The sequence below is a fragment of the Marmota marmota genome, unplaced genomic scaffold (assembly GCF_001458135.2).
Source record: "Marmota marmota marmota unplaced genomic scaffold, marMar, whole genome shotgun sequence".
NCBI lineage: Eukaryota > Metazoa > Chordata > Mammalia > Rodentia > Sciuridae > Marmota > Marmota marmota.
Window position 1 is genome coordinate 29,910,279 of NW_026000057.1, and position 26,173 is coordinate 29,936,451.

General features: G+C 36.3%; 2 protein-coding genes across 2 annotated transcripts in view; one reads left to right on the plus strand and one right to left on the minus strand.

Moving 5' to 3' along the window:
• Window positions 1-563: 563 nt before the first annotated feature.
• LOC107141336 (alcohol dehydrogenase E chain) lies at window positions 564-18,415 on the minus strand. Its single transcript, XM_015484581.2, has 9 exons — window positions 18,195-18,415; window positions 16,150-16,251; window positions 15,213-15,351; window positions 13,200-13,287; window positions 12,880-13,099; window positions 8,880-9,140; window positions 5,934-6,069; window positions 5,163-5,301; window positions 564-1,321 (listed from the first exon to the last, which is right to left on the minus strand). Exons 1-9 carry the CDS (start codon window positions 18,210-18,212, stop codon window positions 1,297-1,299), a joined length of 1,128 nt encoding a protein of 375 aa, XP_015340067.1. The 5' UTR covers window positions 18,213-18,415; the 3' UTR covers window positions 564-1,296.
• A 3,704-nt stretch (window positions 18,416-22,119) lies between these two features.
• CUNH4orf17 (chromosome unknown C4orf17 homolog) overlaps window positions 22,120-26,173 on the plus strand; it is a 114,501-nt gene continuing 110,447 nt past the window's right edge. Inside the window, exon 1 of the mRNA XM_015484584.2 lies at window positions 22,120-22,872. The gene's annotated coding sequence lies outside the window, so the exon portion shown is untranslated. The remainder of the gene's footprint in view (window positions 22,873-26,173) is intronic.

The window sequence follows — 26,173 nt, forward strand, 5'->3', positions numbered from 1 at the left end:
AGAGAGTTTGAGTGACTTTCTGAAGGTCACAGAGTAAGTAGTAAGTTGTTTTACTCTAAGTCTAGTGTCCTTTTTACAAAATCAAAGAGATCATAGATATAGCAATAACACTTTTGAAGAGAGCTATCAATCTTTTAAATAAAAATAAGAATAGAATACAATATCGGAGATAAAGCTCATAATGTAGATCTTCTTCTGCTACTGGGAAAGCATCAACAAATGGGTCTGAACATATCCAAAATATTCAATTAATCCAGGATTATAGACTTGGTTTAAGTCATGGTTGTTTATAGAAAAGTTCTAGATAGAAAACAATTTTTGCAAAAAGGTATGTACATGTATCTATATCTACTTAGAAGATATACTTCTTGGGGGTGTTTATGCCATTGCTAAGTTACCATCTTAAATGATGTGTTCACAGTTGCCTGCAATCCCATGCCCCCTGGACTTTAAGAGTCATCACATAATTTTTAACAAAAAAGAGTGACACCTTAGTCAGTTGTAATCATTAACTGTCTAGCCCATAAAGGGCCTTCATGAATATAAATCACAGATTTTTAAAATATGGTCCAGGAAGAGTTTATTTTCCACATTTACTATTCAAACCTCACATTTATCACATAAACATAATACCTGATTTTATTTAAGAGAGCAATTACATATTCACTGCAAAGAAAGAGTATAATGGCAGTAAACAAAACATTTCCCATCATGGTATGAGAATGTGTGACATTTCCTTTTAGTTACTAAGAAATTCCCTGGATTCAAAAGTGCTGAACATTCTACATTTTTAAACCTGAGTCTATCCTTTACCACACTATGGTGTTGACCTTGACTTTGATACATTTTACAGAAAGGAAAGTACAGACAGTGGAAATAGAGACAGACACAGATGACTTCAAGCACAATTGCCTGCTGTGTTTATGCTGGGGACAGGTGGAAGATCCCCTCCACTTAGTGTAAATGACTGATGGTTAAAAAGAGAGAAAAAATATATAAGAACTCACAAGAAATAGCCTTCCTCAGTAGGAAAGATGGCATAAGTCATATGCTTAAGATGAAAAGCTTATTAGCCTCAATCACCTGCTAATGTTCAATAACTCTCACTTGGATTCTAAACATTTGCTTGAAAAAATGATTTCACAGGAATTTCTGATTTTCCAGAGAAAGCTTGTATGTGTAATTTTATTGATTCCATCTCTAAGGAACAGAATTGATGATGCTTTTCTGGCTGGTATTCTTGATGATATGAGGAGGAGTCAGAATACTGCTCCAAGGCAAGGCATCTGGATGGTCTCAAAATGTCAGGATGGTCCGGATACTGAAACAGGAAGGAAAAGACATTTTTATCAGTTAGGCAATTCACACTCTTCCGTGTGAGTGAATTAAACATTTGATGTGTCTCAGTGAAAATCTGTGTTCCCAGACATTCCTCTGCCATCCTTGTGTATTAATTTCCTTGTGTATTAAGCTAATATAAGGCAATTTGTCCTTTCTGGTACTCTCTTGTGTTTTCTCCAATCTTAAACTCACTCACAACACCCTGAATATAGCTACCACTTAGAGTTTAGTTCAACATTAGAATCCTTTAAACAAAACAATATATTTTTTGAGTCTGTATGCCTGCCATAAAATATGAAAATAAGTAATAACTTGTAATGCATTCCTGTTATTTGTCATGTTCTTTGTGGATGCTTTTCAAACATTATCTCATTTAATTTTCAACCTAAACAATAATACTACTAGGTAGTTTTTCATATTATTTCCATTTTAGAGATGATAGAAACTGAGACTTAGATTTATAAACTTGCTCTAGTCACACATCTAGCATGGGGTTGGGATTCAAACTCAAATACAAATTATAAGATGATAGGTAACTTGCCTAAGGGAACTGATAGGTTAGTAAAGTTAAGGCCATGTCAAAGGTTTAATAGAGATTTGGTGCAGAGATGGTTAAAGATTCTTAGAAGTAGATGATAAAGTTGGTACAGATTAATTCTAAGAGAACTTCATTCTTGGGAATATTGGAAATGTAACATTTATATGGGAACTAATGTCAATGTGAAAAACCACCTTCTAAGAAATACAAATGGTCAAAAAATATATGAAAAAGTGTTCAACATCTCCAGCAATTAAATAAATGCAAGTTAAAACTACACTGACATTCCACCTCACTCCACTCAGAATGGCAATTATAAAGAATACAAGTAACAATTAATGTTGGTGAGGATGTGGGGAAAAGCTTCACTCATACATTGCTGGTGGGACTATAAATTGGTGCAACCAATCTGGAAAGCTGTATGGAGATTCCTTAAAAAACCTGGAATGGAAACACTATTTGATCCAGTTATCCCACTCCTCAGCTTAAACCCAAAGGACTTAAAATCAGCATACTACAGTGATGCAGCCACATCAATCAATTCACAATAACCAAGGTATGGCCCTTCAACAGATGAATGGATTTAAAAAGTGATATATATACATAATGAATTATTACTCAGCCATGAAGAAAAATGAAATTATGGCATTTTCCCGTAAATGGATGCAACTGGAGAATATGCTAGGTGAAATAAGCCAGTCCCCAAAAAACAAAAAACAAAGATTGAATATTCTCTCTGATATGTGAATGCTGACCCATAACAAGGGAAGGTAGGGAGGGAAGTATAGAAGTTCATGGGATTAGACAAAGGGGAATGAAGGGAAGGGAGGAAGATGGGAATAGGAAAGACAGTAGAATGAATCAGACATAACTTTCCTATGCTCATATATGAATATACTACCAGTATGAATACACTTCATATCATGTTCAACTACAAGAATAGGATCAAAATTGTAATGGGTTGTATCTCATGTATGTATAGTATGTCAAAGTACACTCTACTGTCATGTATATGTAAAAACAACAAATAAAAAAATAAAAATAAATAAAATTTTAAAAAACCACCTTCTGATGGAAAAACACTTTCAGAAAAATTGATCTTCATGTCTTTTTGAAAATTTTCAATAGATACCCATATATATATATATATATATGTGCGTGTGTGTGTAAGCAATTATACATAGTTAAATTAGAAAATACTGTATTGTATAAAGATGAAAGTAAAAATAACCTATAATTCCACAACTTAGAGATAACCCTTGTTAATATTTTATTTAATCATTTTTTAGATATATGTATACTTTTTCTGTTGTTTTTGAAAATTTGGGATTATATTGTGTATGCAAGTTTGTATTTTCTATTTTATGAGAATTATATAATTTTATCTATAATTATGTTATGAGTATTTCCCACTGTAATAAAATCATTTTTCTTTTTCGTGGTGTTGGGGATTAAACTTGGGACTCACAGATGCAAAGCAAGTTCTCTACCACCCAGTTACATCCCTAGCTTGGCTTCATTAATTTCTAACATGTGGTTGGTATTTAAAGATTCTCTTAATATTAGACTTCTACAATGTTTCTAACTTTTGATACTATTGGTAGCAAGTAAACATGTAAACATCTATGTGTGTTTACACATTTATTTCTGTATAATAGGCTTTTAGAAATAGAATTCCTGCACAAAGGATCTGTTTTAAAAAAAGTTTCAAATTACAAATTATGTAATTGCTTTCCCCCAAAGAATATAACAGTTAATATTCCTACAAACAGTATATGAAAGTGACCATATCATCTTATCCTTACTAATACTGAAAAGTATAATTTTTATTCTTTGCTTATTAACAGGGTTTGTATTACTTAAATATTCACGTTCAGTGGAAGGACATCTCATAAAGAGCATTCAGGCCTGCTTAATGATTTACCTGTTGTCCAACACTGCCATCTGGTTTTGGTATCTCTACGTTTGCCATCATTCTATTTAACCAGCTGCTGCTGCTGCTGTTAACGTTTGATAACTGCTTGTTCCATAGCTCTTGAGCTCTTGAGAGGCAGTGTGGTTTCACAGAAAGTAAATCAACTTTGCTATCCAACAGATCTAATTGTGATTTCTGGCTCCCCTGCCTATTACCTGTATGACTTGGGCTAAGCCATATTCTCTCTGAGGTTCAGCTTTTCTCCTAAGATAGTGACAGGGGACCAGCATGCCAGCATTGCTTGTGAATCACATGAGGTAATGCAGATAAGACCATTAGGAAGGCAGTTGGAGCTCTGTAGAAGCTATGTTCTTTCTCACCTCAAGAATATGGTAAGATGAATATCTACTATAGTATTTTATCAGAAATACTATTTAAAGTTGAAAATCTCATGAGAAGAAGTTGGGGGGGTAGCAGAAAATACATAATGGAACAAGAAGGTGGGAGGCAAATGTAACTCTACCTAGCTGTCACATAAATGCAGGTGACAAAACTCATTCAATTAGGTGGTTGTGTTAAATGTTAGGGGTAGAAAATGAATTGACTTTTTGGTGGGTAGGGATTGAACTGGGGATTGAACTGGGGATTGAACCCAGGGGCACTCAATGACTGAGCCACATCCTCAGCCCTTTTTTGTATTTTTTTTTTAATTAAGAGAAAGGGTTTCATTGAGTTGCTTTGTGCCTCACTACTGAAGCTGGCTTTGAACTCGTGATCCTCCTGTCTCAGTCATCTTTCTCCTACGCTTTGGAGAAATTATAAGACTTAAACATTTAACATAGCATTTTGTACTCATCCCCTTATTATAATTTTTATTTGTGAAAAAGTCTTTGTAAACTGCAGAAAGAAATAATAATAATAGTAGTATTTTTCATGAAAAACTACTAGTATCTGTATATAAAATCATCCCAATGTAGTTCCTCTTACTCCTATAATGAAAGTTTTTGGGGATGTCCAGAACATTATTTATAGCCATTAATGATCATCCTTAGATAGCCAAGCTGAGGCTTCAGTGACTCCATATTGTAGCTATGATTGTGTGACTCTGACGCTTTCTCTGGCAAAAGTGAACATTCTGATCTCTGTCTCTGATCACTCAGATGTGTTGTCATCAACGTCATTTGGCTTTAGCTGGATAGGAAACCCAAAGCAACTGTTCTTAGATTCTCACAGTGTAATCTGAGATGTGCTATCTGCAAAGACTGAACTGGTGATGGGAAACCAAGAGACATCAACTTTCTCCTCATCCTTTCACTTTTTCATTCTCTGTTAGAAATCCCCTACCATAAAAAGAAACTTAAAATCTACCTCTTTCCAGAGCGAAGCAGTTCAAATCCTTCATTTATTTTTTCAAAAGGTAAAACATTCGTTATTAATGGATCCAGTGAAAACCTCTTAGCCATAAAATCAGCCACAAGTTTGGGAATAGAATCTTTACTCTTAAAACCTGAAAAGAAGACAATATCATTGTTAGAGTTAGTCGGAGTAAGCAGGAGAATTGGAGAGGAGACTTTCCAATGAAATTAAAATAAAAGTCTGTAAAAAGTGCTACATTCTGTGGACTGCTATTAGTGAAGTCAGACAATGAGCCCTTCAATACCCTTTTGTAGTGCTTTGACTTTTTTTTTAATCCTCCCAGATAAAGTAGGGTCCTTAGCTAGCTTTCGGGTGCCTATTAGCTCTACACTGAGAAATTACAATACAGATAAGTATGACCAAAGACAAAAAAGCAAAGTTTGCAATTGTCTAAATATGCAGTGAATATAGGCATAAATTATTGCTACAGATTTCCTGTGTCCTACAAAGAATTTTTGTGCCTTATGTAACGAGTATGAAAAGAGCTGATGCTGAAAGATTTATGGGGATACCAGAATATTCTGTCTTGGGACTTTCTCTCTTCATTAGTTCCACATATAATTAATTTGGAGCCTATAGATACAATAGAAATTTTAGTTCATTTAAAAAAATAAATGTTCAATGTAGTAACCCCATTGTTTTTCAAAACCTGACCTTGTCACTTGTAAAAAGGAGGAAATTCTGAGGTTAATGAAAATTTAGTCCTCAGGCTTAACAACTTACCACCAAAAATTCCTCCTTTCCAGATGCGTCCAGTCAATAGCAGCATAGGATTCATGGAGATGTTTTGGGAATCAGGAGGTACCCCTACGATGACGCTTACACCATATGAATCTTGACAACATAACAGGGCAGAAAGCTGAAATAAAAAAAATCAATATTTTGCATCTTTAAAGTAGATTCTCAGATAGATAGTACCTACTCATAATTCACAGGATATTGGAAGAAGGAAATTGTCTTCTGCTTCATTTCCCATTGTATCTAGGATAGTGTTGCTGCTTGGAGAAATACCCAGAAAGGTGTTTTTTTTTTTCAGTGAAAGAATGGATGAATCATTTTATATGTACTTCATTTTTCTTTATAAACTAATAAATTGGCAAATATCATTACACACATATGTAAAGTCTGGGTTTTCACAAAGTTTTTCACTGTTTGATCATCACATGATTCTTAGGCAATCTATGAATTCACTATTTGATTTTTTATTTATCTATTAAGTATGTATTTTGAACAGGTTTTTGATTGGTGAATAAGATATAATGATTTTGTCATCAAAATTTGTCTCTTGTCCACTTGGTAATCTCTCTTTTTAGTAAATTCCAATTCTGTTGTCCATTTCTAAAATGGACATGCTTTACATGATGTTTGCCTCTCTCCAATGTATACAAGTTTTACTTTAAACAGAATCTATTATTCTGGATATTCAAAAGACAGTCCAGGAAACTGTCCCCCTCTAGTCATTTTTTAACATAGTCTGTAGTAAAAGAGTGTGTTAGAATTTCCAAAGATACACATTTTGATTTTGAAGAATGACATTCGGAAGACCAGATCTCCTCAGAGCATGTGGCTAAAAAGCATTTGGCATCTTCAAATAAAGCAACAACCCAGTTCCATGAGGGAAAATAGAAAAAGGGCACAGTGAGAAAAGCTACAGCCTCGGAAAAAGTTGGTCTCTCTTTGAACCTCCATCATCTATGGCATATTATCCCAGGCCAAGTCTGCAAAGAATTTTACTCTCAGGGCACAGATCCCAATTACCAATACCACTAGGTTTTCCTGGTGAACCTCAACAGTTGGGTCTTATTGGTCTCTGGGGACTTTTTCAGCAGAATTCTAGAGAACTCTGGTTAGGTAAAATACAGCTAGAAACGTATTACACACAGGAATTGATATTTGGAATTATTTGAAAGTAATGTCATACATATTCCAAAGATGGTGTAAGAACTGCAAGCTTGGAAATAGTGTTTCATAGGCGTATCACCAGCTGACATGTATCGAGAGTGACACTGTGATAAATATTTTACTTGCATTATTTCATGTAATCCATACAAAGTTATGAGATATATCTGTCTTAAATTTGGGGAGTGGCAGAAATCTGCTGATTTTTTAAAAGTATTCACTTCAATATATAGATGCTGATGCTCTCTATGTACCAGGCACTGTGCTGTCTCTGTGGTAAAATAAAATGATGTGTGAAGGCAGTCAGTTTCCTTAGGACATATTTTCTGTTGGTAAAATAATAGTTGGCCCCAAATTGCTCTTTTCTCCTTTTAAGTAGCTAATGATATTTGAAAAAAATTCAGAATTAATTAAAACAAAAAAGTTTATTAAATCATACTTGTTAAGAATGTGGAGGAAAATCAAATTTGCCAGGTTAAAAAAATTGTATTATGTATATATTTACTTGTTGAAGTGTTTTTTTACTGAAAACCAAAAAAGCTACCAACATCTTGTTTAGTTTTTGAAATATAACTCAGGCGACAGTAACTGGAGAGCTGACCTACTAGGAATATACTGCTTTTTGCAGTAAATAAGTATATTAGTGGTTTTCCCAGATAGTACAGAGGAGGAAAGCATAAGTCAAATCAAGGGAGAATTATTTTTGATCCTGTGCTGAATAAGACAGAGACACAAAGAGGGTGCCAGAGGCTGTGGCAGGGGAAAAAGGGCCTGTCATATGTCCCATTCTCCATCCATAGATTTACAGCTTCCAGCCTGGCTGGACTGTTCCCCCACCCCTGAATAAGGATTCCTTTCTTCCTTTAACTACAGGGCTTGGACCCAGGACCAACCCAATAAGTACCTTTTGGAGAGGGATGTTCAGAATGATAATAATAGTCTTATTGCTATTAGTCCTACCATAGTGATGGCAATATAAATGAGATACTTACCAAGGCCTGACCCTCTTCTAAGTTGTTGAAATGTACTGACTCATATTAAAACACGCAAACGGACATGTTTGACAAGTGAGGATGTTGAGACACAGAGCTTGAGCCACTTGCTCAAGGACCCTTAGCTGGTGGGTCATTGAATGGCCTCCTGAATTGAATGATGCTTTATGAACTAGCAGGAACACTGTCACTGGATGCCTCACTTCTTCTACTCTGATTGAGAAATGGGGGCTCATCTCTTCTTCTGGATCCATGTAACAGAACCTGTCAGAGCAGATCTACTGATATTCCTAATGGAGACTCTGAATAGCCATTTGGATTTGAATCTTAGGCTCAGAAGGACAATCACTAGAATAGAGTATTGATATTTGAACAAGCTGGAAATCTGAGCACAAATCAAAGAATAGTAAGATTAAATTCCTTATGGGCAGGAATTTAATTTAATAGATATTGGAAACACTGAATCACTTTCAGACACATATACTTTTCCTGCTAAGTACCAGAAAATATTCTGTAAAGATAAAAAAAGGACAAGAAAACCAATAAAGTTAATTTGTAATGGCTCAATTAAAAAATGAACCCTTTCCTTCATTAAAAGAGAAATCTTACTTGAGACAGGTAAAATGAAGGATTTCTCATAGCAATAAATTAAGTAATCCAAGTAATAAAAAGAAGATGGAAATCACTATTCCAAAAACATATTATACATAATATTCATATTCTGCTGCATACTCTAGATTGCAAAAGTGAAAAGCTCAAGGCGCGTGAAGGTATATACCATGGTGTCCAGCCGACCAATGACTTCAAAGGAAAAGTCCACACCTCCGTCACTCAGTTCCTTCAATACCTCCTCAATGGGCTTGTTGTAGTCTTGAGGGTTGATGCACTCAGTGGCACCCACTTCTTTGGCTTTTGCAAATTTGTCTTTGTTGATGTCCACTCCAATGATCCTGGATGCTCCAGCTGCTTTACAGCCCATGATAACAGACAGGCCAACTCCTCCCAGGCCAAACACAGCACAGGTGGAACCTTGGGTGACCTGTTTTTGAAAATGCAAAAATGGATTACACAATCACTGCAGTGTCCACGCTGTATAAATTGCAGCCTTGGATGCTCCCAGGAGCTGTTCAGACTGTATCCAAATTGCTGTCAAAATCTCTTTTGGTTACTCTTGCTTCATGTTTAAACAGGGTGAGGAGTCAGTGGCTTTTCAGCTTTGCTACACAGTGGATACACCTAGAGAGCTTAAAAATATCACAATGTCACAGTCCATACAAATTCAATCAGAATCTCTATAGGTGAAATGCCATCCCCAGTCACTTCAATGGGGAGCCAAGGCTGAGAACCATTGAACTGGATGATCTTTAAGCTACAAATGTCAATGACTCTAATCATTTTTTTTCTTTTGAGTTGTGATAGACACAATACCATTTATTTATTTATTTATTTATTTATTTATTTATATTTGGTGCTGAGAATAGAACATAGTGCCTCATGCATGCTAGGCAAGCACTCTACCACTGAACTAAACCACAGCCCCCAATGACTCAAATCTTGAAGAAACTCTCAATGGCTCAAATCATTGATAGTCAGCTTCAGTACATTATACACACACACAAGCAATTTAGTGGGGGTAGGGAGTAAGGGATGAAAAAAGTAGACAAGGTCACTCCAGGAGACCAAGAAATAATCCAATCAAGCTACCAATAAGCAACCCCTTCCCCGGTCCATTAACACACAACCAGTAATCACAACCAGTGTGAAGAGAGCAGAAATTAGATGTGAAGCATTTAAGAGTTATTCTGGGCTTAAAGCAAAGCATAAACAACAGATGAAATTCAACTGACAACTTTAAGATAAAATAGGTTGTGACTAATGTGATATTTGTGTGTCTTCATTCCTGAATTAACAAGTAAGCACAGAGGGGCTGGGGTTGTGGCTCAGTGGAAAGATTGCTTATTTAGCATGTGTGAGGCAGGGGGCTCAATTCTCAGCATTGCATATAAAAAACAAACAAATAAAAAACCAAAGGTTCGTAGACAACAACAACAAAGAAAAAAAAGAAAGAAAGAAGAAAATTAAAACAACAAAAAAGTGCACAGAACAATAATGCACCATAAAGTTGGACTGTATTTGAATAATGAATGAAATCCATATTTGTGAGTATCCTCTGTGTGTGTGTGTGTGTGTGTGTGTGTGTGTTTGTTTGTTCATGGCAGGGGAGAAGTGCAGCAGTGAAATCCCATAATGGGTGGAAATAACACATTGTTAAAGCTTCATTGCATTTCTCTTTGGATCTGCAGAGTGGGTGGTTTCCAGTTTGAAAGTCATCGGATGAGGCTTTGGAATATACTATTGATCCTAATCCTGGGAGTAAGGTATCCATGGTTTTTGGCTCCTCTAAGGCAAACACTTCATTTTATTTGCTTTGACTGCTTTAGAACCCAGTAGAACCTATTGGCCTGATATGTGTATAGTTACTCTCTAATTGTAGAATGAATAAGTGACACCCCAGACATAAAAGTTAGTAGTCCCACAAAGACAGAAATATAAGATAATAATTATTGAAAATGAAATATTTGCTTTTTCTTAACTTATTCTTAACTTAGTATCAACAGCATTTTCATCTGTGATAAACAGGTAAATTTTCTAAGACATGGTCTCAAATTTTTCCGGGGACTATTTTTCTATTAATAATCAACACTACAAACACCCATAAATTAAACACTTTCCTATATATCAGTGTTGAATCCATTGAAAGAGAAATTAGGAAAACTACACCATTCACAATAGCCTAAAAAAAATTGGGGAAACAATCTAACAAAACAGGTGAAGACCTCTACAATAAAAACTACAGAATACTAAAGAAAGAAATTGAAGAGGACCTTAGAAGATGAAAAACCTGCCATGCTCTTGAGTAAATGACCATACTACCAAAATCATTATACAGATTTAATGCAGTTTCTATTAAATTTATTTTTTTGTGTGTGTGGTGCTGGGGATTGAACCCATGGCCTTATGCATCCAAGGCAAGCACTCTACCAATTGAGCTATATACCCAACCTACAATTTCTATTAAAATCCTAATGATATTCTTCATAGAAATAGAAAAAGCAATCATTAAATTCATTTGGAAAAATAAGAGACCCAGAATAGCCAAAGCAATCCTTAGCAAGAAAAGTGAAGCAGGAGGCATCACAATACCAGACCTTAAACTGTATTACAGAGCCACACTAACAAAAACAGCATGGTATTGGCACCAAAACAGATACTTAGACCAATGGTGCAGAACAGAGGACACAGAGACAAACCCACATAAATCCGTTATCTCATACTAGACAAAGGTGCCAAAAAAATTCATTGGAAAAAAGATAGCTTCTTCAACAAATAGTGTGGAGAAAATTGGAAATCTATATGTAACAAAATGAAATTCAACCCCTATCTCTCACCTTGCACAACACTCAATTCAAAGTAGATCAAAGGCACTAGAACAGAGACCCTATAAGAGAAGAAAAAATAGGCCCAAATCTTCACCAGGTTGCCTTAAGAACTAACTTCCTTAATAAGACTCCTAAAGCACAACAAGTAAAATCAAGAAACAATAAATGGGATGGTTTCAAACTAAAAAGCTTCTCAGCAAAGGAAACAATCAATAATGTGAAGAGAGAGCTTATAGAATGGGAGAAAATCTCATGCACTTCAGAAAAAGCATTAATCTCCAGGATATATAAAGAACTCAAAAAACTTAACATCAAAAACAAACAAACAAACAAACATATAACCCAATCAATAAGTGGGCTAAGGAACTGAACAAACACTTCACAGAAAAAATACAATTGATCAACAAAAATGTAAAACAATGTTCAACATCTCTAGCAATTAGAGAAATGCGAAACTACACTGAGATTCCATCTCACTCCAGTCAGAATGGCAATGATCAAGAATACAAACAACAATGAATGTTGGAAAGGTACACTCATACATTGCTGGTGGGACTGCAAATTGGTGCAGCCATTATGGAAAGCAGTATGGAGATTCCTTAGAAAACTTGGAATGGAACCACCATTTGACCCAGTTATCCCACTCTTGAAATTATACACAAAGGACTTAAAATGCAGCATACTATACAGACACAACTACATCAATGTTTATAAAGCAGCTCAATTCACTATAGCCAAATTATGGAACCAACTTAGATGCCCTTCAACAGATGAATGGATAAAGAAAAGGTGGTATATATACATAATGGAATATTACTCAGCCTTAAAGAAGAATGAAATGATGGCACTTGCTGGTAAATGCATGGAACTAGAGAATATCATGCTAAGTGAAATAAGCCAAACCCTAAAAACTAAAGGGCAAATGTTTTCTCTGATATGCGGATACTAATTCAAAATAAGGGGTCATGCTAAGGAAAAATAGAGGTACTTTGGATTAGGCAGAGGGGAGTGAAGGGAGGGGAGGGGTTTGGGGGTAGGAAGGTCAGTAGAATGAATCGGACTATGTACCTATATGATTACATGACTGATGTGATTCTACAACATATACACCCAGAAGTATGAGAAGTTGTGCTCCATTTATGTATGATGTGTCAAAATGCATTCTACTGTCATGTATAACTAATTAGAACAAATAAATAATTTCAAAAATTAATAATACATACAAAATCAACACTACGAATTCATGAAAATAATCTCTGATTCCTATGAGAAATTGCTCCCTTTTTGGTCCTTACTGTCCTAATGTTAACGGGTTTCATTGGCCATTGTCAATACTACCTTGGCAACTTTGACTGCTGAGCCATAACCGGTTGTAAATCCACAGCCGATGAGGCAAACTTTCTCCAGCGGGGACGCTGCATCAATTTTGACCACGGCCATCTCATCCACCACCGTGTACTGGCAGAAGGTGCTGGTGTGGATGAAGTGGTTGATTGGCTTCCCCCTGCAGGTGAACCTGCTGGTGCCATCTATCAAGGTCCCCCGGGGTTGTTGTAAACTGATCAATGGAACACACAGACACACAAGGGACATGAAACAGAAGCAAACAAATGTGCAACAACTTTGTTAGCTCTGCAAGGAGAGTGTAAGAGACCTACCTGCTTTTCAAACAGACATTGCCTTCTGGGTGTTTACAAACTTTGCATTTTCCACACTGGGGATTAAAGAGGGGGATGACTTTATCACCTGGAGGGGAAAAAAACAAAATTTTCTTAAATTTCTGTCCAGGAATTAATAAAGCAAGAACTTAACCTTACATGAAACGATGTGTATCTTTTAAAAGGCTACAAGAAATAGCGTTCAATCAACCATGCCTTTCCTTATTGGGGTTTAAGATGTATATGAAGATTCCCAAAGAAGAAAAATGAATGTAGAAAATAACATGGATTTCAAAAACTATTTCCACTACATTCATAGCTAATGTTTATGGCACACCCTGAATTTTCCTGGAGACTTAACACACATCATCTCATTTAATCCTTACTTAATTAAACCTGAAATATTCCTGCTGTAAGTATAGATATAAATTTCAGTTGCAAACAAGTTGTCATAGTTCTACTAGATACTGGGAAGATCTTATATTTTGTACAATAGTTATAATAAAACAAAAATGAATAAAATAAAGTAATAAATGCAATAAAACATTTTTAGAATAAAAATAAAACAAAACTTGGCCATAAGTTACAATCAAAATGAGAATTTCAGCAACCACTTTTTGACTTTTCAAAGTGACTGCTTATCTTTTTTATGAAAGGAACGCTTTTAAAAAAATCTTCATTCCTTTTTGAGAAAGACTAACAAAAATGGGACAAAGAGCTAAAAAAATTCCTGTGAAAATCTCAACTCTGAATGTTCTCTCATTGAGAACAAGAACTATCAACTGTTTTAGCTGATAATTTATTAATGATCTATTTTTCTTGTTATAGAGAAAGCAAGAGTTAAAAATAAGAGTGTCCTTTTGTTATTAATTTATTTCCATTTTTTGGCTTAGAAAACTAAGTCAAAAATCAAACTGTTTATTTATTATTTGCTTTTCAGAGTTTAATTAAATATTTGAAAAGAGGGAGGCTGAGTCTACTGGCTAAAGTGATCTTTTTAGAATTAAACATAATTGTTTTTAATCATCTATACTACCTATCCAACCAGACCAAGAAAAATGGTTGGCCCATTACATTTTATAGACAAACTTTATGCGGGGATGATGGCATGAAAATTTTCTGTTTATTTATCATTTAACTCCAAAAGCATGTTAATATAAAATAAAATAAAGATAAAACAAGTATTAAAAATAAAATAATTAGGAAAGGTAGCAGAATACAACAGTTACTAATATGGCATTATGTAAAAATGTGGATGTGTAACCAATGTGATTCTGCAATCTATATTTGGGGTAAAAACGGGAGTTCATAACCCACTTGAATCTAATGTATGAAATATGATATGTCAAGAGCTTTGTGATGTTTTAAACAACCAATAAAAAAAAAAATAAAATAAAATAATTAGCCATTTGTAACCAGTCACCTTTAACTTGGAGTAAAGATAATAAAAATGATATGGTTTATGACCGATGCCTTCCGCCCTTTCTTTGGTTTCCTTCCATCTAGTGTGTTTTATTTGTTCGGTGTTTGAGAAGGAAGGCCATACTGGAAAAGGAAGATTGTGTTGACTCAGTCCTAGGCTCACAGCCCCCAGTTTGTGAACTTAGCACAGAAGTAACGGTTTCCATAAGCTGATCTAGAGTCTCAGGATCTAGACTTAGGTGTTTTCCCCTTGCCCCATTTGTAGTTCTAAAATGGAAGGTATGACTCCATGACTCCACTCTGGCAGGCTCTGTGTCTCTTTGGATGCTCAGATACCCCAGCCACTAACCTGGTGCCTGGTATTTAGTAGCTACTCAATAAAGAGTTGTTGAAGGAGAAAATACAAGATCATCGGGGTGTACCCTGCCTGAGTCAGACCAGGGAGAAAGAAAAGGAGGGAACCTCTCTAGCCCACCTCATCTGTGAGTTTGTGCCAGTTTTTATGGCACTTATTGCTTCTTTTTTCTCATCCGGTTTGGATGATCTTGGGATCTTGAACTAAAGCACATTCCCGGAATGTGAATTCTGTACCTGGTTTTACTGAAGTCACCCCTTCTCCAATGCTCTCTACAATGCCAGCTGCCTCATGGCCTAAAATCACAGGAAGAGGCCAACGTAAGTTTCCACTGACCACATGGTCATCTGAGCGGCAGATTCCTGTGGCCACCATCTACAAATCAAAGGTCCAGTGATTAGGTCCAGAGAAGATGATTACTCTCAGAAGGACATAACATATCCACATGTGTGAAATTCTGCTTCTGAAAAGTTCTCAAGTCTTGCTAATTGTCCCCCTACTCTCCAAATGCAAAAGATTGTTTGTCCTCAGGATTGTTCAAAACCCTTTTCTACCTTCCTTTCCTGAATTAAATAATTCAGAACAATTGATCCTGAAATATTGTGGAACACGATATACAAGAATGCATGCTTTTCTGGAAGGAAAAATTGCAGATTATCACCAAGAAAATATTTAAGGTTAATTGATTTTGATACCTTGTATATAACCCCTTGCATTTCTGCATGGATGCATAAATTCTTTTTTGTTTTACTGGGATTATACTGTACATGCTCTTTGGTTACTTTTCAAAAAATGAACAATATATTTATAGCTTGACTTAGCAATAATTGTAACACGTTACATGAACAATAATATAAAAAGTGCCTGTTAATGGATTTTTTTGGTTGTTTCTATTTTGAATAGTCTCTGAATTTTTTTTTTTCATAATCGGTATCAGGGATTAAATTCAGGGGTACTCAGCCACTGAGCCACACCCCCAGCCCTATTTTATATTTTATTAGAGACAAGGCCTCACTGGGTTGCCTAGTGCCTCCTGGTTGCTGAGGCTGGTTTTGAACAGGTGATCCTCCTCTTAGCCTCCTGAGCTGCTGGGATTATAGGTGTGCACCACCACACCCGGCTCTGAAAAATTTTTAACCTAAAATTAAATATAAGTAAAAAAAAAAAATTCACCTTAATACGAACTTCATGGGCCTTAGGGGGTGCAACTTCCACCTCTTCAATGGAAAAGGGTTTCTTTTGCTCCCAAAGCACAGCTGCTTTGCATTTTATTACCTGGGAAATCAAACAGAAAGATGATACTCTCAAAATAAGGAATTAGTTCTTCTCACTTTTGTCAAACATCTGTCCCCCCCTTCGCCTACTGTGTCACAAAGTGCTCCATAGAAACGAATATGTATGGTTTACAAAAATATTTTTTTAAAAAAACCTTTCAAAAATGTGTGAAGCATTACCACAGGAGAGAAAATCATAATTAACTGTAAGACACAGTTTTTTAGGCCATCCTTACAGATATCCTAATGTCCTGAAATCGGTTGTTTGCCTGCGACTTGTTGACTTGTACATGAAGTTTTGATCATTATTTTTCTCACTTGCTCAGTTTCTGCTAAAGTTCACAGGATCTGACTTTATAATAATTTCATATTTCTCTTGCCACATACGATGCCTTTTTTTCCCCAAATGGCCTCTTCTCCTCCTCTAATTTCCTTTTTCCCATGGTCAATGGCAAAACAAATATGAGGGTACTTGAAAATAATATACTAGTTGTAGGTGGGTTCTGATTATTGGGTGTCCATGATGTGGCAGGCACATGGTGGTCTGTGCAGGTTTTACCATCTTTAAACCTGTCAAGGTTGCTAGCAGGAAAGTATTATTGGATTATTGCCTTGTTTTGTATTTGAAAAGATTGAAGCTAATTGACTTAGTGATTGAGTAATTTTTCCAAAGCTACAAAGTTGGCTGTTGAGAAAATTAAGATCAATCCAAATTTATCTTCAAAGTGGAGTGAAAAGAAAACAAACAAAAAGCTAGATAACAACAGTAATAGCAGTGACTAAAATACATTGACTTATTTCAATGTACCAGATGCAATTCTAAATGTCAATAGTACAAATTTATTAAATCCTCAACTACCTTATGAAGTTGATGTTGTTTCTAAGCACCATTTAGCATTTGAGGAAAACAAAATGCAGTGTAAACATACATGAAAGGTTTTCAAAGAGTGAAGTATTGGCATTCCACCCGAAAGGATAGATTGCTTATTATCATTTTCATTGATATGATTTGTTTACAATTTTTCTTGATAAATTTCCTATTTTTTTTTCAGCCAAGTTTCGGTGAACTTAATCTTTTCTTTTTCCCAAGAACTTTTCTTTTTGAAATATTGTAAATACAAATGAAAAACCACAAGATGAAATCAGAACACTGGCAAATGTCAAGTGGTCCCACTGTGATCAATATGGGGTTGCAGTGCCACACAGTGTATAGAGAACCCTCAGAATCTGTAACAAGAATTACCATAGTGAGATATTGTACGTGCAAGCCACTCTTCAAACAACAAACACATTGGAAACAGTTGTACAGGCTTTTGCAATTGAGCCATTAAACAGTATGAATTAGATATATTGAATGACTGCATGTATTTCTCTGTACCTCAATCAGAATTTGCATGTTGATGCTGTCTTTCTGAACATTGATGATTCTAATGCTTTGAGAGCAATATGCCTTTTGTCAGAGATTTTGACAGGCTTAAAAGGAAATTTCAGTTTTCTGAATCAAATTCCTCTCATAAAACTTTAGTCAAACTTGACTTCCCCGTGTTTGTAAGAAGAACAAGATTACAAAGGATATCATTTAAATTATGGTGTCTCAATATAAAGATAACCTTTGATGACAGACATTTCCAATGTTAGGTAGATTTGACAATTAGTTACAAGTGACTTGGAATTAATTATCACTTTATTGCAAATTTATTTAAGTAGGAAATAAAGATATTAATAGACTCATTCTACACACTCTACACATTGTTGAAGTTATTTAGGAATAGTTTATTTTCATTGTAGTTCAGTAAGTATCATATATCGAAACAAACATTGCATATTGCATTAATATATATTATTTCTAGTTTAATTAATTTTAGATTATTCATCAAAAACTGTATCCTTTTACATGTTATGCTAATAAGAGCATATGTCCAATAGTAAATCTTTTTTGCTTACTTTGCCTGCTGTGCTCATGTTTTTTCTGTCTTCTCTGCCGTCCAGGTAGACTGAAGAATACCTGCAGACGTCTTCCCTGCACCAGTATATACAGCCTCTGGGTTGCAAGGGTATTTTGTTTGCTTGAGTGCCAGTGGATTCTGCACGTGATCTGGGTTTTTAAGCCACGCCTATCAGCTTATACTCAGACCAGGTTAAGTTAGAAAGCAAAGGACACTGACCTGTAGTGCAAAAAAAAAAAAAAAAAAAAAAAAAAAAAACCCTCGATTTTGTAATGTGCCCACTGTACATAACATTTTGTTTCCATTAGGTTAAATATTTTCTTATACACTCCCTCCCCTCATTCCATGTGTCCCCTCTCTCAGTCCCACTCAGGTCCGAGTTCTCTTTTCCCTTGTGTGCACCAGACTCCAACTTTGAATCTTCCTGCTGCAGTTAGGGAGGAGAGGAGTAAGTCAGCAGGGAGATGAAGCAGCACAGGCAGAGCCAAGGGCCAGAGGATCGTATCTGATACAAGTTGCTCCTTCTATTTATAGCAGAGAAGCAGACACACAGTCAGCCACAGCAAAGCTGCTCGCTGTCCCTAGCGTTTCTGTTGCATACAACACCCACCAGCATTGACTGACAACCTCCCAGTGTCAGGCACTAAGCTGGGGGTCTAGGGGCAAAGTGATGAGTCAGAGATGGCCTCTGCCCATGCTAAGGGGCAGTTTGGGGCAGTAATTTTGGCCTTTGGCCTGTTCCATCCTAGCTATGTGAGCTAGGACTTAATATGTTATTATTCTTTGCCGTGGCTTTCTTGTCTGTAGGGTGAGAATGAATAACAGCACCACTTCTAGAACTATGGTAAATAAATGAAAAAATTATGCAAATCAACTCTCATGGAGGCTGGCAGGTGGGAGAACACTCAATAAGTACTATCTATAATTATTACCCATAAAGGGAAGCTCGGGGTATATTAAGGGAGAAAGGCAAACAGGTAAACCAGTCATTACCTGGCTTATCAAGGGAAGAGCATCCTCACTGGAAGACTCAGAGGAAGCTTTTAGAAAGCAGACATTTGAGTTAGAGACTAAAGATTGATCATTTTGGCTAACTGACAAAAAAAAAATTCACTTGGACATTTCTGTTGTCTTTTGTTCAGGCTATGAGTTCAAGAAAGAGAATATGAGTTTGATTTTTTTTTATCAAATCTCAAGTCTTTTACCAATACCCAGAGACCACAGTGCATATACCTGCTTAATTATATGTAGTCTGTCAACACATATACATAAACATAAGCTGTATATTTCTCTAGAGTTGTCAAAGGAACAAAGATGTTGACTGTGTACAACTTTGATTATGCAGGTGCAAAGAGTCAACTAGGGGTACACAAAAGGTAAGAAAGGTCTGTGTCTCACTGTGATCAGATGATCAATGAACAGGCATTAATTCTAGAGAATGGCCATCAATCTTCTCTCTCACCACACATCTTCATGTCCACTTGCTCCAAACTTGAAAGACTCCAGATGGCTTTTTACAGAGTAATAGACAGACACAGAATGGATTCAGATATTATTTGAATTCTTAATAAATTGTTAGTTACTCTGTGAGGCATAAATTTACAGGAACCGAATGGCCAACTATTGTGTTTCCAGAACTCTACTTGGAGTTTTTCATACATTATCATAGATATTTATAACCTTTATAATACATTACAAGGAAGTTATGATTATGATTCTCATTTTACAGGTGAGAGAAAAGAAGCTCAGAGATTCCAGGTCTCTAAATGACCTTTTTAAGACAGATTGGCCTCAAGAACAGAACTGTATGCTGGGTGGTGTTCCTGAGAGATTTATAGAAGGGATATATTATGAAATCACACAAATATTAAAGGATAAGATGTGGGGGGTATATCTTGAACAACTGGACTAATTGTTCAATGAGGGGCTAATTGACTCTCTCTCTCTCTACCCTCTTTCTCTCTCTGAATGAACTAAGACCCCAATTTTTCTGTCTTTTCAAGTAGAGTTCCTCTATCATTCAGGTGGGTCAGGTGGTCAGCCTAGGCCTTATGAGAAAACATGTTCACCTGTCCAAGCCCAAAGAATGATCTAAGTAAGGTACATAAGGAACAGAAAAAAAGTGAGGCTTTACTTTAATGACAGTCTAGCAAGATCAGGTGCCTGGTGTCCAGAGACCCCCCAGACTGGGTACAACCACTGTTTTATCTCCTAGAGCACAAGATTCCTCCCCAGTTCCTCATTGGCTGAGTACTATGGGGTGCACAATCTTCTTGAATGTGACAGGTTTTAGTATCTCCTACTGGGTTACTTAAAAGAAATATACCTTTAGTTATCCCCACCTTCCTTTGTTCTCTTGTGACAGGAAAGTCTCCCTGGATCGAGTACCTTTTGGCATATATACAGTTTATCTCTGTTGGTCAGTTAGGGCCCCTTTTTTCTCATCTGTCAAAGGGCTGTAAATCTTTACACTGAGTGTTAACTTTCCATCCTGCTTTCCCCTCCAGCTGCCTTTCTTACACCCCAAGTCTTTTTACATTTTAAAGCTAAATACTATCTTTTGAAAATGGACCACCAGATTTTTTAATTTCTCAGAGACTGATGTTTAGTCCCATGTTCAGAGTTGTCATGAAGCTGGTAAGTGGCCACAGCAGAATCCTAAGTCCCATCTGTCTGATTCAGAAGCCCTCCCACTCTTTTGAAAAGAAGGGAGTGGGACTGGCCAGAGTTTAAGACATTCAGCTGTCTACTCACAAAAGCAGCCCCCACATTTTGTAAGTTCTAAGAAAAAAACAATATAACTGGCAAAAACTTCAGGAATCATTCCATCCAAATTCCTCATTTTATTGGATAAAGGACTTGGCAAAGCAACATGGTTAATATTTACTTAAGAGATATTTGGATAGAAAAAAAGTACATTTGTTCTTGTGGGTGCATACAGAGTCTAAGAGCTTTCAAATATTGTGGGTTCAGGCAGGATAAGGAGCAAAACCAGCCTTCTGGCTGCAGGCCCACCCTTCCCTCAAAAATCGATGTGTTTAATCTACCCAAATTCCACACTATAAATCAAGAATTTACTTAATATTTTGATTTGATTCGAAAGCCCAAATCGGTGAGCATTAAAATTACCTTCTTTCCCCAAATTTAAAAAAATATATTGCCAAACTGGACCCTCATTTTGATATGAAGAGAATGGGTAAAATGTTGGAAATGCTTGTTTATAGATACCGCATGAAAGGTCTTAGAGATAATCTCAGAGAAGCCAAAAAGCAAAACTGAACAGATATTCTTGGAAGTGTCTTTTAAATTTCAAATGAACAAAGTCTAAATATTCAGTGACATGCTGTAGATCAGCCTGATGAAGTCTATGCACATGATAACTTTTAAGATGATGCAGAAACAATAGCATTATAGGACTAAAATAATGATAAATGGCATGAATTTCATAATTTCAACATCATAAAATCATAAAAAATATAAAAATGCATATCAGGGATGTGTATAATATCTAAACAGGAAATAGGATAAAAATATGGTGATTTTTTTTATGACAGGGTATTGATTTTATTAGCCATCACATTATATCACTAATAGCTAGAATTTAACAGATGATTGCTTTATTAAGTGCATTACTTAATATTGACAAAAAATTCATGTTAGAAAATTAGTATTAGAAATCACTCTTCATGAAGAAACTGAGAATGAGAGAGATTAAGCAAATTCCCTGAGGTAAGAATGCAACAGGTTTCCCAGTCCTTGCCTGAATTGAAGTTCCTAATGAATAATAATGATAATAATAACAATAACAACTAACAGTTAGGTGGCACTTAGTGTGTGCCAGGCTCCTAAGTGCTTTACATTTACTCAAATTGGTCCTCTAAGTACGCTACTTATTATTCTCTTTTGTAGATGAGGTAACCAGGGTCCCCCAGCCAGTCAGTGGCCAAATCAAGGTTGGAACTCAGGATCAGAACAGTCCAGCTCCAATGTTTTCAGGCTCAAGTGTTTACTGCCCTGGTCCCAATGCTTTGAGGAAATAAAGAAGGGAAGACAAAGAAAGAAAAAAGTAAGAAAATGAAGAAAAATTAAAATGATTTGTGATAAGTCCAGACCAACTTCCAATGTTGCAGTCTGAAAGAATGGGAGAGAAATAAGTGCTTTTATTGGCTAAGAAGGGAGGTTGATTTGAACATGTTAAATTTTAAGTAAGATTGAGATATTCTAAGTGGCATATTCAGTTGGCTGTTGGGAAACCTGGGCGTGTTATAGTTAATGTGAAAATGACTAATACTTAGACTGAGACCTCTAATTCTTAATTCTTGATCTGAGAGAGAAAATCTACAGAGAAGAGCAGTGTTTAAGAAAACTGGCAATAAGAAGTGAAGAGATGAAAAACAGCAATTGGAAAATTACATGGAAGATGAAGGAACAGTTATAAAGAACTCTGAGCAGGAAGTCAAGAGGAAAGACTCTGAAGGAAAGCACCAGACTTGGTTCCCAGAGGTTCTTTATGCCACCGAGGGAGTGGTGGGCCTGCAGCCAGAAGGCTGGGTGACCAGACAGGAAAGGATGCAGAGCCACTCATTTGGAGGAGTTTGTCGGTGACCAGAAGGAAGGAAGGAAACAGGAAGCGGCTGGAGGGAAGACTGGAAGGCTGTAGAGGTCCCTTCGCAGCAGTGAGTAACCTGTGCAACTGAGGCTGTTGAGAAAGCTCTAGTCAGAATGGAGCTTCTGTTGGTGCTGGAGAATGGGCAACCTGTGGAAAAGGGGCCCCCCATACTGCAGGGCCCGGTGGAGGCATTCAGATTTCTAAAGTGGAAATGCTTTTTGTGGGGCAACTGGAGGGAAGAGGGGATGAGTATAAATGGGCCTTAAAAGAAACACAGAGAAATGTCACACAGCTTATTTACCTGTTATTTCTCCCTGTTTACCCATCTGTAGTCTGCTCTATGCTGCTGGGGTTGTGATTCTACAGACTCAGTTTTCCAGACTCTTTTGACATCTGGCTTTGCTAATGGTTTTGCCAGTGAGAGGTACTAGAGCGCTATGAAAGCAGGAGGAGGAAAGAGAGACCTGTCTTTCAAGTTCCCATTAGTGTCACTCCATTCACACAGTTGGCTCTGGCACCAACCTCGCTTCACCCCCACAAAAGGATCAACACAGCTGGGTCATGCTCTCTTGGTAGAGTAAATACGAGATTTGATATTTGCTTTTTGGGCAACCACAGGTTATAACCTTTCATGGGAGACCTATGGCCTTTTCTCTGACACCATAGTTCTGGTGGCCCCACCACTATCTTGTTTTCTTCCACTTCATGTTTTTAATGTTCTGAGTCACCTCAATATGCCCTTTGTAGTCTTTGAGGCTTCTAATGTGTCTATAATCAATTTTCTGTATGAAATCCACTTGGTTTAAAGCAGAGCATTTTTTTTCCCTTCCTTACTGGGCACGCTGATGTAGTTCTTGGCACTGGTAGTGGTCTCAGAAGCAGACCCTTGGGTAAACATACATGTTCACACAGATTGAGTTGATGTCTTTTTAATGGCTATATTTTGGTGAAATACCACTGAAGCAAGTAAGTTGATGGGATTTGAGAAGAAAAGAAAAGATGGAGAAGAGTCAATAAGGGGGAAACCAATAGAGAAGACTAGCAGGGCCCAGTTGCTCTATCTTCATTTTAGATTTGATAGATCCTGGCTCTGAGTGTTTTACCCACCCCTCCCTTTGCCTTCCTGTAGAAGTTTTCCAGAGCACTTCCAAGGTGGTTTAAATCCTATATGATATAGTCACTAAAACATGTAATTCCAGTCACACATACCTACTTGTACAATGCTATGAAATTTGTCTTAAAATTTTTATTTCTATTGTATTTTGTAAGTCCTAGACCCAAGCTCTTTCATTGTGTTCCTCATTTTCTAATTTTTGACTTTTCTAGTTTTCATTTTCATCCTGCATAATTACAGGCAAAATTTTTTTTTCTATGAAGATTCTCATGGAAAAACAGTAATATTTGTTTCTCATTTTTTCCTATATTTATTCCTTTATAAAAGGCACAACTTTCAACTTTTAAAACTTATTATTTTATTTAGATGTTTATCTCCACATTTCTAAATGGCATGTATATTTTGCTTTTCTTCTGGCATTTCTATGACAAGGATTTGTGGCAGTCACTATTAGAAACAGACCCTACTTCTCTTCCATTTCCTAATAACATACTAGAAAAATCTACATTAGCATGACCATGAAAAGGCTCATACAGATTCGTCATGTCATTTGCCATGAATTTTTTTCTCTTTACCTGAAAATTTTTGTTTTTCTCTAAATACTGACTTAAAATTTAGACCCCTTTAAAAAAAATTATAACTAATTCAATCCCCAAATCATTGCCAGTTGGTAAGTTCCCTCCCAAGGCTTGCACATGTCAAGTATCCTGACAATTCTCCTTTAGAAAAATCTTTTCTGGAACCTTTGGAGTTTCCTATAAAACCAGATGTGCTCTACTTCCGGGCACACCTGCTGCGTTGGTTTCCCATGAGCTTTTCAACATATTATTACAAACTGCATGGCTTAAAAACACAGGAGTTGATCCTTGCTGTTCTAGAAGCCAGAAGTCTGAAGTCAACATTGCCAGGATAAAAACAAGGCTCAGCATATCAAGGCTTCCTCCAGGGGCTCCTGGAAAGAATTCTTTCCCAATTGCCTTTGCCAGCCATTCTGGCTGTATTCCTTAGCTTGTGGGTGCATCACTCCAATATCCTCCTTCTCTTCCTGTTTTTCTCCCATTCTTCCAATTGTCTTTTAGAAGCTTGTAGGATGTTCTGTTTATCCCTAGTAGTCTGAAATTTTATTTTATGGGTTTTTTTTGTGTGTGTGTTTGTGTGTAGCGGGGGAAGGGGGGGGGACCTGGCCCTGAGAATTAAGTTCCCATAAACAAACCAATTGGAGAAAAGCATATAAATGTATTTAATGAAAGTTTTGTGTGGCACTGAAACCTACATAAGGAGATAAAGGCTCAAAGACACAGAATAAATACTTACATGCTAAATTGAACAGTGTTAAATTATAAAAATGTGACAAGGCAAAGGGGCTTGGGCTAGGGTAATTCATTGTTTGAGAAATGATTGGTTCTGTCTATAACCATCTATCTTTTCTATTCATTTATCTAGGTAGTTAAAGAGCTAGCTAACTAGACCCTATTGGTCCTATTAAAGAGCTAGCTAACTAGATCTTATTGGTCCTGGAGAACCCTGACTAATGCAGAAGGTAATCAGAGTAAAATCCAAACTCAAATCCAGTTCAGGTGCTAATAAATTTGATGCGACTTCTAATATTAATGGTCTGAGAGAAAAAAAAAACATATCTTCTCAGCATGAACAATAAATACCTCAGTCTCTGTTGTTCTTCTATTCAAGATGTTTTGCACTCAACAAAAGTTATGATCCAAAGTGAGAAAAATACCACTTATGAAGAGATAAGTCAATCAGGAAAACAGGCTTAGATATGCCTCAGATATTTAAATATCATACAAAGCTTGAATGTAATTGATTAACAAGTTAAAATATCTAGTCAAAAAGGTGAACAACACCTAGGAACAAATGGAATTTCAAAAGGGTGATGGAGACCATAAGAAGAGTCAAATAGAAATGCTAGAAACTAATTTAAAAGCTATGATATTTTACAGGTGAGGGATTCCTTTGATAGCTTTATGAACACACTGGACACAGCTGAGGAAAATCACCTTAAACTGGTTAGTAGATGTTCTACAAAAAAAAATGAATATAAATATATCACAGGGCATTATGACTTATGAGACATCAAATGGTGTAACATATAGGTAATAGGAGTTCCAGAAGTAGAGAAGTGACCGAGGGAATGAGAAGTATTTAAGAGACAATAATAAGAATTTTCCAAAGCTAATTAAGGAAAGCAAACCTCAGGTACAGGAATTCTGAAGACTGTCCTTATGCACACACACAT

Bases quoted from the DNA above. Each gene is read 5' to 3' on its own strand.
- LOC107141336 (XM_015484581.2), bottom strand. The intron at 9,141-12,879 runs GTAGTATTGACA...TTTCAAAAACAG, and splicing joins CAGCAGTCAAAGTTGCCAAG to GTCACCCAAGGTTCCACCTG. The intron at 1,322-5,162 runs GTAGATTTTAAG...TTCCTGTTTCAG, and splicing joins CTGCTTCGCTCTGGAAAGAG to TATCCGGACCATCCTGACAT.